At 42.1% G+C, this 15455-nt stretch overlaps 1 protein-coding gene across 1 annotated transcript; it reads left to right on the plus strand.

Moving 5' to 3' along the window:
- The first annotated feature begins 1596 nt into the window (after nt 1-1596).
- On the plus strand, nt 1597-5371 carry LOC106570167 (serine/threonine-protein kinase SBK1). The gene is made up of 4 exons (XM_014142204.2): nt 1597-2296; nt 3569-3713; nt 3825-4027; nt 4155-5371. The coding sequence occupies exons 1-4, from the start codon at nt 2291-2293 to the stop codon at nt 4980-4982; spliced, it is 1182 nt and encodes a 393-aa protein (XP_013997679.1). The 5' UTR covers nt 1597-2290; the 3' UTR covers nt 4983-5371.
- The last annotated feature ends 10084 nt before the right edge of the window (nt 5372-15455 follow it).

Consider the following 15455-nt stretch of genomic DNA (forward strand, 5'->3'; position numbering starts at 1 on the left):
GTACAGTTATTTATTAACCAAGTGTCTCATATCTGAGCCTATTATATTTCTGATGCTGGCATCACATATTTTTATACAAATACTTTCTAATATCCATGGGATTTACCCATCTAAAATAAAAAGACAGTGATTTATTACCATGTTGTCCTGCATTTCTATACATCATTCTAAATAAACGGACATACTGTTTGTGTAACTTAATTGAATTGTATCTACATCATGACTTCATAACACATTTATAAGGCTTTCATAGCAGTACTATCGACCCGTAGCACTCGCTTCCGTCATCATCAAGTGCTTCGAGAGGCTAGTCAAAGACCATATCACCTCCTCCCTCCTCGACACACTTGACCCTCTCCAATTCGTCTACCGCCCGGCAGAGCCACGGACGACACAATCGCCATTTCACTGCACACTGCCCTCGCCCACCTGGACAAAAGGAATGCATATGTGAGGATGCTGTTCATCGACTACAGCTCGGCCTTCAATACCATAGTGCCCTCTAAGCTCACCGCAAAGCTCACAGCCCTGGGACTAAACTCCACTCGATGCAACAGCACCGCCGTGGAGACGGTTAAAAACTTCACGTTCCGTGGCGTACACATCTCAGAGGAGCTGAAATGGTTGAATCACGCGGACACTGTGGTGAAGAAGGCACGACAGTGACTCTTCAACCTTAGGAGGCTGAAGAAAATGTGCCTGTCTCCGACGGCCCTCACAGTGTGGCCCTCACAGTGTTCTACAGGACCGCAATCAAGAGCATACTGTCGGGGTGCATCACATCTGCTACGGCAACTCCACCGCTGACCGCAAGGAGCTACCAGAAGGTGGAAAGCTCAGCCGAACACACGATTGGGTGCACACTGCCTGCCCTACAGGACACCTACAACACCAGGTGTCGCAGGAAGGCCAAGGAGATCATCAGAGACACCAGCCACCCGAGCCACGGACTGTTCTCCCCACTTCCATCACTCAGACATGGACAGTATAGGAGCATCATGGTAAAAAAAAATAAAAGACTGGCCAATAGCTTGTAACCCCAGACCATCAGGCTGCTGTAGGTACCCTTTAAATGAAGTGTCACCCAGAACTTTGCTACGCATGAACATGTAACACTGAGGACATATTGCTAACACAGCTAAAGTGACAGTACAGTTGTAAGTTGCGTGGTAATGCGAGGCACAGAGAAATGTATCTGCCCCAAGGGGGGCTGGAGGGGTTAGAAAAGATGTTGGGCAGAATAGCTGGTGGTCGGATGAGTGGCGGTGGGGGAGATAGTTGGATAGTTGGCAAGCTGGAGGAAATAGAGTTGGCAGGCACTCAAGGTACGAGAGGATCGCACTATAAAGTTGTTTTGGTGCGTGACCCCCTGCAGCTGTTCGGTTTGTCAAATGAGGGGAGAGAGGGAGTTGGAGAGGAAGACAGAAAGAAAGACAGAAAGAAAGACAGAAAGAACTAATTAAAAAATAAAGAACGACAGACAAAGACAGAAAGAAAGAAAAACAAAGACAAAAAGTCAGACTGAAAGACAGACAGAAAGACAGAATAAAGACAGAAGGAATGAAAGAGGACAAAACAGGTGGACAAGTTGAGGAAAAGAGGCAGTCATTTGAAAGCCTGTGACGGAGTGTGTGCCAGTTGTTAAGCCCAGGTCACACACAGATGGTTATCCAAGCCCAGGTTTGTCAGAGTGGCATGCCCTCTCTCGCTTCTCTTCAAAGGTGAAATGCAGCCAGAGTGGAGGGAGAGAGAGAGAGAGAGAGTGGAAAAAGAGAGAGTGTCTAGATAAGTGTTTGGATAGACACACGATAGACACGGGCATTCATTTGTTGACTGACAGATCAAACTCAAAACATTGACTGGCCTTGGGCTCCACAACAGGGAGGGAAGCCACCAGTGGGAGTGGCTGGTTTTCGACTGATGGGACAGACAGCTCACCAGAGAATCCGGAAGGAGGGAGAGAATGAGGGAGGAGTGCAGGAGGTGAGGAACAGGGGAGCGAGATAATGTAAGGATTAAAGTAGGGGAGGAGATATCAAAATGCACAAACAGCAGAGATAGAAGGGCCTTTGCCGAGAAAGACAGACACGGACAACTATTCGACAAAATCTCTAGAGCACTAGAGAACTCTTTTACCTTGTGATTGGAAGCGCTACAGCGCAGCTTATGTTTTGTGGAAGCACTTCTGAAAGGTGCACTACTTGGTAGATGTGGGCAGGGATACAGATTCACTGCAACCTGTCTGTGAGGAACATCACAATATCAGTGTGAAGTCAACCACAGAGCCAAAATGACAGTAAGTAAACCCACCTCTCAACCCCATTTTCCTCTGCAACCAAGAAAGAATTAGGAGCAATGTGTTTCATTCAGCCAATATTCATCAAGGTTTAGGGAGACATTTGTAGAGGTTTTCTAAGATGCTGACAACTTCTGGAATTGATTTAATCCAGTTTTACTTCATACATTTTTTCCCCGAAATGTATTAATAGGAAATTCCCTTTTATTGCACTGTTATATCAACAACGGGGGTCCAGTCTCTAATGCATGTACTGCCTCCATTACAATAGTGTATTTTCCTTGCCGACTACGCCAATTTAGAATTTACATCATGCATAAATGCAACACCCCCCCCACACACAAATGTACTCATAAAGCTTAAGAGTATTTATATTTCATTGAATTTTCATTTAGGATCAAAAATAAAAATGTAAATAGCCAGTTAATATTGAGCTGTATAAATGCAAGCAACATTTCTGCCTCATAGCGGTGTGAGATGTCCCCATTTTGTGACAAAATGCTATCACACGTGTCACTGATACTAGACAGCAGGTTATTAGATACAACCAACTGAATATGTAGTATACACTATTCAGTAACACTTTATAATACATTGTAAATTATTATACATGTTTCTAAATGCTTTATAAATGATTATAAATGCTATGAAAGCTTATGAATTGTAATCCTTGTAATCCTTGTAAATAATGAAATTCCTATTTATTAACAGTTTACTAATGCTTTTTCATGATAGGTTTTACAAAGTGTTTACCCATTATATTGATTCATATTCATATCAGTCCGTACTGTTTCTGCTTACACTATTGATACAGAACGTTCCACTATTGTAATCCATATTGAGTAGTAGATAGAAGTGGGGTAGAGGACAGGACAAGCTTAATCCCAAACCACACAACTCTCTTTCCCCAACACAAAGTTACATAACCAAGGTGTTAAATCCATGTCCCTACAGGCTATTCAGGTAATGCCGTGCTGGCAGGGGTCTGGGCTGGGCTTAACCCTGTGGAGCTAGCTATGCCACAGATATGTACTAATGGGGTGTCTTGGGGTCAATCCGGTCGGCTAATACAGAAAAATCCCACAATAGCTCTCCTGGTGCCAATCAATGGAAAAGACAACAACCAATCAGAATAAATCAAAGGCTTTGTTGAAATAGGAGGTGTCCAAAAACTGTCCATCAAGCCATTCATAGGGCTATAAAGGGAAGTCTTTACATCTGGTTTAGTGATAAGTATCACGACAGATATCTGCTATGCTCCCATCTCCGCAGGCTGCCACGAGACTATTGGACGAGATGTGCCATCTCACGGCCCAGTCGCTTACATCCCTGGAGACCTCGGACCACTTCCAGGTGGTCAAGATGTTAGGGGAGGGGTCGTACGGGAAGGTCATGTTGGCTGTACATCGGAAAAGAGGTCAACTATGGATCTGTTTTAATCCTAACCCCAGTTTGCCTGGCCTCATATCTCCAGAATGTCTTTCTTTCTTTTGTTCTGATCACTTTTCTCTCTCTTCCTTCCCTCAAGGAACTCCAATGGCCCTGAAGTTCTTTCCTCGTGATTCCACAAATCTCTTCTCCTTTTTGCGAGAGTATAACCTCTCCCTCTCCTTCTGCACCCACCCGTCCTTGACCAAGGCCCTGGGCATTGCCTTCTCCACCCCCTCACATTACGTTTTTGCCCAGCAAGCCAGCCTCTTCGGTGATCTATACGACGTCATTGTCCCTGAGGTATAATATACAGTATGTGTAAAAAAACTTCCACTCCCATGAGACATTTGTCAGTGTTCTCTTATGAATCTTTGGTAACTAACAGAATGGGAAATGTAGTTCAACTGTGCCTATGTCTATGTCTCAGGTGGGTGTGGAGGAGGACTGCGTCCAGAGGGTGGTTTCCCAGCTGTGCGGTGCCCTAACCCACCTCCACTCCCTGGGCTTCGTCCATCGCGACGTCAAGCCCGAGAACATCTTCCTGGTCGACGCTGCCTGCCGCTGGGTCAAACTGGGCGACTTCGGTATGGCCAAGGCCACGGGAACCAAGGTACCTGGTGTGTGGTATAGTTCTGCTTACTGTACGCCCGAGGCAGAGATGGCGAAGGAGTCGGAGGATAGTAGACATAATACTGCATCAAAACCTGATGGAGGAAATGGGTTGGAGAACAAGATCAAGAGGGTGTGGGTGTCGGTGGAGGCCAGTACAGACTGCTGGGCCTTGGGGATCCTCATTTACGCCATGCTGACTGGCAGTCTACCCTGGACGCAGACTGCGTCCGACGACCGCTCTTACATCAAGTACCAAGAGTGGTTTGACCAGCAGAACGATCAAGATGGTCAGGACGATGAACTAGACCTATGGGGGGAAGGAAAAGATGAGGACATCACGATGAGTTTGGATGAAGACAAGCAGAATCGGAGCAAGAGAAAATCCCATCCGGTCGCCCCCCAGTTTGCTTGTTTCACCCCACTGGCCAGTTCCCTTTTCCTGACACTACTTCACCCGCAGCCTGGGCTTCGCGGTAGGCCCGACGATGTGCTGGGCTACCTCGGAGGAGACTGGTTGCAGGTGAAGGAGAAGATACAGCTGGAGGAGGAGAGGAAGACAATCAGAGGGCGAGAGGTCATCAGGAACGAGAAAGAGAGGGAGGGAAGGGGAGAGGGATATAGGAGTGGCGACACACGATCATGAACTCACAAACTCAGAGGTGAAAGAGACAATATTTTTTGACCTCCCAGAAGACAATACATATCCTCTGATGTGTCACATTGGTGCTTAAAAAGACATTGTACAGTATATAATACCACTACAGTTGCACTTACTGTACGATAAATAGCCATCAAGTCATTGTTGATACTTTATAGCATTTGGGGATAGACACAGCTGCAATTGGCTACTTTAGGGACTTGTAAGCACTTTATAATTATAATTTTGATGTGTTCAATCTAGTTAATTCTAAGTGTGACTTGATGATGGTGTTTCTGTATTCTAATGTTTTTTTAAATATGTAAATGTCATCTGTATGTCATATAATTTCTTGTGGTTGGAATTGAGTCTAATAAACATTTTATTATGAGTTATCATTTGGATTAAACTCATAAATTCAAAGTTTTCCTGTGCCTACCTCTCTAGATTGCTATGATATTTACAAATGTTAAAGTCTTCTGCATTTTGTGTTGATTCTACAGTAAGTTATCTGGCTACTCTACTGTATTAAGTTAAGCAAGAAAATGTCAGGAATCCCGCTTCCTGAGTCTGTTTTCTGCCTGAGCTGACTGTTTTTTTTGTTTTGGAGTCTTTTGTCTGAGGTTCCTGAACGCACCCTGTCTGGTTGCCAGGCGACGAAGATAGGCGGGAGAACTTTTGATTACCCGCACCTGCATCTCATCAACCATCTGCACACCTGGTCCTGATCATCACCTCTTCATAAACCCTGACCTGACATCCATTCCCTGCCGGATCGTTAGCAACGAACAGTATGTTGTGCCAGCGTATCAGCGTCATGTTTCCTGAGCTTGTTTTGTTATTCTGTACTTGTTGTCGGTTGCTCACTCCCGTTTACTCTGTCTACAGTCATTCTCCCGGAACATTCAACTCCCTTGCCTGGCCGTCGGTGGATTCAGTGACTTCATTGGATCAACCCGTTCACTCTCATCAACTCAGCTCCGCTGCCGTTCCGTCTCCAGGATTATTCAATTTACACATCAAGACTACCAATAAATACTCACCTTCATTTTACTCACCTTGTCCTGGTCTGCTTCTGGGTTCTGTGTTAGAGAATCGTGACAGAAAATTGACCAGATTTCAGATTTTTTTTAAATTTTATTATTTGACTTGGAAAGTAGAATAACAACAGCAACTGCAAGCACCACATTAGGCAAAACCTGGTTGAATCATCGTTTCCATGTTATTTCAACAACAAAAATGTAATGTGATGACATCGAATCAACGTGGAAAACTGGATTAGCAAAAGTCATCAACGTAAGGGAATTAAGTCTTTTTCACCCAACTTTTAACCTAAATCCAATGACAAGGTGACATGTTTTGTTGATTTCACGTTGAATTCAGGTTAACTCAACCAAATGTAAATCAAAACTAAACGTTGAACTGACGTCTGTGCCTAGTGGGACATGACTATCACTCCATAATGTGAACTCCATGCAGTAGGCAGTTGACCTTCAACAAGTAGCCATACTCCTCGCCATAGAAGGAACCGGAATTATGATACAACATAAATCTGCTTGTCTGCACAGCAGGGTGCTCCAAAAGCCCATAATAATGCACAATGTCAGCAGAACTTATCCCCATTGCAAATGGACGGAAATATGGAGGCCATTTTATGTGTTTGGGACCATCTCACTCCACAAGACGACACAGTGACTGTCATTCACTTATCATGACAAACAAGATCCAGGGAAGATTGGAACAAAATGGCTGCTTGTTATGACACATTTGCATTGTGGTGTGCGAGTAACTGAACACTATTTAATAACCATAATATGACCCCCAGGTATGCATAGGCCTTCATACAAACACACACCCTCACATACAGACACTAACACACAGAGTACCAAACACACACAAAGAGATCTTCCCAGGGTGCCACCACAGACATATTTAAAAATAGACCGGCAGCAGTTTATTAACCAAGACGAACCATCATCATCCCCAACCCCCTGCTCTGCACCTTTCTCACTTGTGAGCCTACAAAGTTCTCAAACAGTTCACACACAGCATTCGCTTAACCCACTCACACACACTTTCAGTCCACATTATCACAAACAATGGGTGAATTCCTTGAACAGACCACACATGAACATGTAGTCTTGTCAGCTCTCTTTCTCATACCATCAATACACTACCGGTCAAAAGTTTTAGAACACCTACTCATTCAAGGGTTTTTCTTTATTTTTACTATTTTCTACATTATAGAATAATAGCGAATACATCAAAACTATAATATAACACATCTGGAATCATGTAGTGACCAAAAAAGTGTAAACAAATAAAAATATATACTGCTCAAAAAAATAAAGGGACACTTAAACAACACAATGTAACTCCAAGTCAATCACACTTCTGTGAAATCAAACTGTCCACTTAGGAAGCAACACTGATTGACAATAAATTTCACATGCTGTTGTGCAAATGGAATAGACAACAGGTGGAAATTATAGGCAATTAGCAAGACACCCCCAATAAAGGAGTGGTTCTGCAGGTGGGGACCACAGACCACTTCTCAGTTCCTATGCTTCCTGGCTGATGTTTTGGTCACTTTTGAATGCTGGCGGTGCTTTCACTGTAGTGGTAACATGAGACGGAGTCTACAACCCACACAAGTGGCTCAGGTAGTGCAACTCATCCAGGATGGCACATCAATGCGAGCTGTTGCAAGAAGGTTTGCTGTGTCTGTCAGCGTAGTGTTCAGAGCATGGAGGCGCTACCAGGAGACAGGCCAGTACATTATGGCAAGAACAGCTCAAATAAGCAAAGAGAAACAATAGTCCATCATTACTTTAAGAGATGTCAATCTGAAAAATGTAAAGAACTTTGAAAGTTTCTTCAAGTGCAGTCGCAAAAACCATCAAGCGCTATGATGAAACTGGCTCTCATGAGGACCGCCACAGGAATGGAAGGCCCAGAGTTACCTCTGTTGCAGAGGATAAGTTCATTAGAGTTACCAGCCTCAGAAATTGCAGCCCAAATAAATGCTTCACAGAGTTCAAGTAACAGACACATCTCAACATCAACTGTTCAGAGGAGACTGCGTGAATCAGGCCTTCATGATCGAATTGCTGCAAAGAAACCACTACTAAAGGACACCAATAAGAAGAAGAGACTTGCTTGGGCCAAGAAACACAAGCAATGGACATTAGACTGGTGGAAATTTGTCCTTTGGTCTGATGAGTCCAAATTGGAGATGTTTGGTTCCAACCTCGGTTTCTTGTGAAACATGGGGTGGGTGAATGGATGATCTCTGCATGTGTATTTCCCACCGGAGGAGGGTGTTATGGTGTGGGGGTGCTTTGCTGGTGACACTGCATGGCACAGCATTCTGCAGCGATATGCCATCCCATCTGGTTTGGGCTTAGTGGGACTATCATTTGTTTTTCAACAGGACAATGACCCAACACACCTCCAGGCTGTATAAGGACTATTTTACCAAGAAGGAGAGTGATGGAGTTCTGCATCAGATGACCTGGCCTCCATAATCCCCCGACCTCAACCCAACTGATACGGTTTAGAATGAGTAGGACCACAGAGTCAAGGAAATGCAGACAACAAGTGCTCAGTGTGTGTGGGAAATCCTTCAAGACTATTGGAAAAGCATTCCAGGTGAAGCTGGTTGAGAGAATGCCAAGCGTAGCTACTTTAAACAAATCTAAATATATTTTTATATTTTAAATTCTTCAACACTTTTTTGGTTACTACATCATTCCCTATAAGTTCTTTCATAGTTTTGATGTCTTCACTTCATTCTACAATGTAGAAAATAAAGAAAAACCTTGAAGGCAAAAAAACACACTTCGTCGAACATTCTCATGAAATAATAACAAAATACTAAATCTAACTTTCAAACTTTCAAACTTTTTACCCTCAAAGATTAATTAATGTCAATTATTTTTCTACCATGCATCATCCATAAGATGCACAAAGACACATGACTCCTTTTGAAGGTTTTTATTGCCACTTTCACATGTCATGAATACGCATCCAGTGACAGGCAAAGGGTGGGTATTTGAAGAATCTCAAATATAAACTATATTTTGATTTGTTTAACACTTTTTTTGGTTACTACATGATTCCATATGTGTTATTTCATACAATGTACAGCAGAAAAAAGTCAAAATAAAGAAAAAACACTAAATGAGTAAGTGTTCTAAAACTTTTGACCGGTAGTGTACGTGAACAGTAAACACTCCAATGCACATATATCACACTAACTCCATGTACAATAAGTCTGTCAATAAAATAGTTATTCTTTAGGACTATTGTAATAAGTCTTTGTGTACAACCCTACATGGGTCAATTCTGCCTGACTGTGTTCGGCTAGTCAATTTATTAGCTTGAATACATTTGCTCTCTTGACACTTGCAAATTCTTGGAAACGACAGCGAGGTCAGTGGCAAGATATCTACATGTACAGTATGTTGAACCATTACCCAGTCAAACCAAAATATTATAGAACTGTAACTCAACCAACACGAGGCAACTGGAAAACTTGTGGTTGTATCATTCTTACCTAACACTTTACATACAACCTGGTCCTGTGTGGCTCAGTTGGTAGAGCATGGTGTTTGCAATGCCAGATTTGTAGGTTCAATTCCCACGGGGGACCAGTACGGGAAAAAATGTATGAAATGTATGCATTCACTACTGTAAGTCGCTCTGGATAAGAGCATCTGCTAAATGACTAAAATGTAAATCCAGGACACTCAAATTAGTCTGATATGTTACATTTGGTATGGTTACCTAAGACAATATTTACCACTTTCTCCAATTAGAAAAAAACAGTACAAGAATTCAACATCTAGTGGGTTTGAGTAATCTTGACCCATAGACTACATTAGATCCCAAAGACCAACAGCCGGTCCTTACAAACAACTGAGTCCTGGGTGATACAACTCCAGATCCCCTTGTAAAACACTGAGGTTGAAGCACCCAATGCAAGATAGGTTACACTACAATGGGTTGTCCTTTGCGTAAAAACTCTGGTTTTATGAGCAAAACCAGGGGCAGAAAATGGCTGCAGAAAAGGGGCACTAGACAGTAGTAAATGTATATGGATGGATAAAATACAGTTGTCATCTGCCAGGCTAACAACACCAGGTTATAACTCACTCGGCCAAAACTCGTTAATTATGGCTCGTTAACGGCTGGACAGTTTAATTAGGGTATTACACATGAGAAGGAGAGGGGCTGGGTTGGAGGGGGCTGAGAAGGATCACTGCACAGCTCCAATAAAGTATTACAACCATGGCTCACTCCTGACATTTCACCTGATACCAGTCATTAATGGTGTGTGCTTGTAAAAGTATGCTTGTGTGTGTGAGAGTGAGGAAGGGGGGGGGGGCAAGAAAGTGCATTTTAGGTATGTTTAAAAGGTATTTTCTCGTGGCCACAACATCAGAACATCCCATGCCAACTAAATTCAAATCGATCCGTCACGTACTTTCGCTTAGAGTTTCCTAGATATGTATTAAATGTTGACATACAATTTTACATAAGGTGCCAGTCTCTGATGGGTAAGTTAATATTAGCATCCAGTAGCTACAAGTCTGTTAATGGGCCTAGCACACGACTAGTGCAGTCAGTCACTCTGCGGTCTGACACCTGAACCCCCGCACCGCCTTCGACCAGACCTGTGTTTGTGAGGATGTAGGACATGAGAGCATTGGAATCAGAACTAGAATCTCATGTGCTTGTGTACAAATGTTATAACTCTCAAATATAATTTGAAATACAAGGTAAAGAATAACATTACATAACATAATAAAGTGACTTTTCAAAGATGCTATTCAGTCACGTCCTCCTGAAAAGGATACTTTTATAAAATGAGTTGGATTGAAGTGTTTGAAAGGTGTTTCAGATATATTTTCAGAATTAACGAGGCTCTATGGTAATACTGAAAACACCTAAATCAAATACCTAAAGCGAATACAGCATATTTATCCAAAAATTGTTTGTTTGGAATTGACAACCACCAAGTCGATGGAAACATCATGTTAAATTGTGTTTTGAGAGCAACATCCCTTCCTCTGCCACAACGAACCACTAATTCTATCATTTTCTAATGTAGGATAATGAATGTCCCCTAGTTAGCATGCTTCAAATATCATGTCCAAATCATCTCTGAAAGGGATTGTGTAGTTCAAATGAAGTTTATTTTTGGATGATTTGGACATGAAATTTAAACCATACCAATGGGGGACATTGACTTACATGGGTTTTGGTTAGAAAATGCTAATATTAGCAGTTGGTGTCAGTGGCTAGTTGAACATAACCAAAGTGTGGATTGCAGCCAGTAGACTAAGGAAACAAATATGCTAATTTACAATTTGGCTAAGTTATCCCTTGAATGTGAAAAATGTAAGGATATTTGACACTGAGCTTGGTCCAGACCCTCTTGGTATTTTCACAGTACGTCATCTTCCAAGCATTGACAGACTAATAGCATTGCAAGTCCCGTTCCTCAGAACTATGAGTACATGTGTATCAGCCACGTGTTGCCAATTGATCAGTTGAACGATATCCTGGGACGGATGGGGACAGATGGGGGAATAGAGAGAGATAGATGAGGCTCAGTGGAAGTCATTGAGACTGTACCTCCTCTCCTTTTTCCCATCTCTCTCATTACTCTCACTATCCATCCATCTCCTTCCTTCGTTTTTTCTGTCAGCAATGCTAAAAGCGACCAGCCACAGAGAGCTCATGCACCGACCCCCTGTTCCTCACCTCTCCCTCACTCTTCCTTCTCGTCTGTCTAGGTCATGTCACCAGCAACCAGTCATGGAGTCACGCTAACCCCCTCTCACCCCCACCGCTTTCTCTCTTCCCCCCTCTCTCCCCCTCACTCCTTCTCTTCATTGACTTCCAGCCTCTGCCTGGTTTGTTGTCACAGTCTTATCAATCTGTCTGTCCACTGTGTTCTTCACATGATGTTCCCTGTGCCCATGTCCCCCTGACCCTGTTGTGTCAACTTGGTATTTGAGACGAATGTGTCAGATCTATTAAAAAGGTCCAATGCAGCGATTTTATTTCAATATCAAATAATTATTGGGTTAAAAAAATAAATATTTGTATATACTTTTATTTATTCAGGGCAACCCAATTGAGACCAGTGTCTCATTTACAATGGTGCCTGACAAAATTACATCAACAAAATGATTAAGAAACTACCAGACAGCTATAAATACATCAGGTTATTACAGAGAGTTATAATAATACATTGAAACAATTGCACGCTTCAGTAAACTCAATTAACAACAGAGTTTTAAACTGCTCTATCGGCACCAGGGAATCCATTTTGCGTAATGAAAGTTCCGGAGGGATCCGTGACAGCTTCCTGCTGTTCGTAGAGAGAGTTTTAACTAGCTCATCTGTATACTTTTTTTTTATATTAGATGTTATCAATCCAAACGCCCAGATATTTATAGGCGGGACCCCGCTCTATAAGAGAACCAAGCATCCAATGAGTGAATGTCTAGCCCATGTGAGATATTTTCCTGTGAATTAGAGAACAACATATATTTAGTTTTGCCTGCATTAAGGAAATGTTTTAAATCAACCAGGGCTTTCTGGGATGTAACTAAATCAGATCGCAGCTCTAACATACCTTGATCAACAGTCGGTGCGATGGCATCTATACACAGATTAATATTACAGGATTTAATACATAGACCCAATATTTTTTATATAAAGAGTAAAGCGAACAGGTCCCAAAATCGACCCCTGCAGTAACCTTGCATAATATCATGGAAACTAGACTTGACACCATCCGAAAGCACACATTGTGTCCTGTCTGTCAAATAGTTCTTAAACCATTTGCAAGACTCCTTATCTAGGCCCATCTCAGACTGTTTTTGAATGAGTAGGGAATGGTAACTGTGTCGAAGGCCTTGGAACGGTCTCTAAATAAGGCAGCACAATGATTTTTGTGATCTAGGCAATTTAACCCATCAGCTGAAACAAGCATAGTGGCAGAAACAGTGCTATGTCCAGGTCTAAAACCAGATTAGTGGAAATGTAGAATAGACTGAGAAGTTAAAAAAGTTCTTATTTGGACCAACTCCCAGCTCTTTCCAAATCTTAGGGATAACACCAGTAGTAATTTGTCAAGTTAAAAATACAGGTTAGAGGTTCAACAATGAGTGGGGCAGAGAGCTATGACAGCCACCCCAGTCATAGGCTGTTCTCTCTACTACCGCATGGCAAACGGTACCGGAGTGCCAAGTCTAGGACAAAAAGGCTTCTCAACAGTTTTTACCCCCAAGCCATAAGACTCCTGAACAGGTAACCAAATGGTTACCCGGACTATTTGCATTGTGTGCCCTCTCCCTGCCCCCCCCTGCTACTCTGTGTTTATCTTATATGCATAGTCACTTTAACTATACATTCATGTACATACTACCTCAATTGGCCCGACCAACCAGTGCTCCCGCACATTGGCTAACCGGGCTATCTGCATTGTGTCCCACCACCCGCCAACCCCTCTTTTTACGCTACTGCTACTCTCTGTTCATTATATATGCATAGTCACTTTAACCATATCTACATGTACATACTACCTCAATCAGCCTGACTAACCGGTGTCTGTATGTAGCCTTGCTACTCTTATTTTCAAATGTCTTTTTACTGTTTTATTTCTTTACTTACCTACACACACACACATTTTTTTTCTTTGCACTATTGGTTAGAGCCTGTAAGTAAGCATTTCACTGTAAGGTCTACACCTGTTGTATTTGGCGCACGTGACAAATAAACTTTGGTTTGATTTGATTTGAGGTCAAGTGAAGCATCTCCTGCATAAACATTACATCATAGAAATCAAATGGTTGAAATGAAAATAAAGGATGTGGGGGCGGCAGGTAGCCTAGTGGTTAGAGCGTTGGGCCAGTAACAGAAAGGTTGCTAGATTGAATCCCCGAGCTGACAAGGTAAATATCTGTTGTTCTGCCCCTGAACAAGGCAGTTAACCCACTGTTCCTAGGCTGTCATTGTAAATAAGAATTTGTTCTTAACTGACTTGCCTAGTTAAATAAAGGTCAAATAAATGTGAGTCTGCCTCATTCTCTACAATCTGTTCTGATGTGACTAAAGGACTCCCTCTAGTGGAATGAGATACATTTTCATAGATGATCCTTTCAAACAGATGGCTAGCTGACGCAAAATGGTTATTAAAAGCACTACAAATTTCCATTTTGTCTAGTATGGGACCAGAGGCTTTCAAAACCTGCTGGGGGTTACGACGGGGTGGAGTTTTGTTTGAAGGACCACTTTCCAGAAGTATGGCTTGATTACCACCACTCTCCGATACACAATTCAAGAAATATGTTGATTTTTCTTTTCTTTGAGATAGATGTCCATTTCTCAAATGTCCTCCAAAAACATCTTCTTAGCAAAGAGCAATTTATCAAGCAAGTATTTTGCTAGGATTGTCTGGGGGTGGTTTGAGTGGGGAACTGAAAATTTGCTGATATTGGCATTGAGGTTTGGAACTCGCTTTCTTATTGGTGATGTCACCATGGAAGGCCAAAACTCCCTCCCACTAAAACAGTGTGGAAATACATGTACATAAAACACCAAAAAGTCCCATTGACTGCACTGGGCCTTTAACTTCTCAACCTTTCGTGCTTCAGATAATGTGAGGTAGTCCAACGCGGGAATCGGCGTGGGCCTGTGTTAACCTTCATGTCCCGTGTACAGTATATAGGTGTGAGTAGATATATTGAGGCTGGGGTGGCAGGTTAAAAGCACAGTGGTGTAAGCACTTAATTAAAAATACTTTAAAGCACTACTTATGGAGTTTTTTTTTGTATCTGTACTTTACTTTACAATTTTTGACAACTTTTACTTTTACTTCACTACATTCCTAAAGAAAATAATGTACTTTTTACTCCATACATTTCCCCTGACACCCAAAAATACTTGTTACATTTTCAATGATTAGCAGGACAAGAAAATGGTCCAATTCACACACTTATCAAGAGAACATCCCTGGTCATCCCTACTGTCTCTGATCTGGCGGACTGCCTAAACACAAATGCTTCGTTTGTAAATGATGTCTGAGTGTTGGAGTGTGGAGTGTGCCCCTGGCTATCTGTAAATAAATAAAGTACATTTTATCAATTACATTTACTTTTGTTACTTAAGTATATTTAAAACCAAATACTTTTACTGAAGTAGTATTTTACTGGGTGACTTTCACTTTTACCTGAGTCATTTTCTATTAAACGTATCTTTACTTTTACTCAAGTATGACAATTGGGCACTTTTTCCACCACTGCAAAAGCAGAGCATGTACAAAGCAATTCAAAGTGGCTCTGTGGTGGTCAGCATTGGGCTGTCCCCCTAGTGGTAAAGGTTGACAGCTACAACAACTATTTGACATCCCTGTCAGGGGATATAGGGATGCAAATGTAAAACTTGAAATATTAATATCCT

This window comes from Salmo salar, chromosome ssa14 (assembly GCF_905237065.1).
Source record: "Salmo salar chromosome ssa14, Ssal_v3.1, whole genome shotgun sequence".
Classification (NCBI taxonomy): Eukaryota; Metazoa; Chordata; class Actinopteri; order Salmoniformes; family Salmonidae; genus Salmo; species Salmo salar.

Bases quoted from the DNA above. Each gene is read 5' to 3' on its own strand.
- LOC106570167 (XM_014142204.2), top strand. The intron at 3,714-3,824 runs GTCAACTATGGA...CCTTCCCTCAAG, and splicing joins GGCTGTACATCGGAAAAGAG to GAACTCCAATGGCCCTGAAG. The intron at 4,028-4,154 runs GTATAATATACA...TCTATGTCTCAG, and splicing joins ACGACGTCATTGTCCCTGAG to GTGGGTGTGGAGGAGGACTG.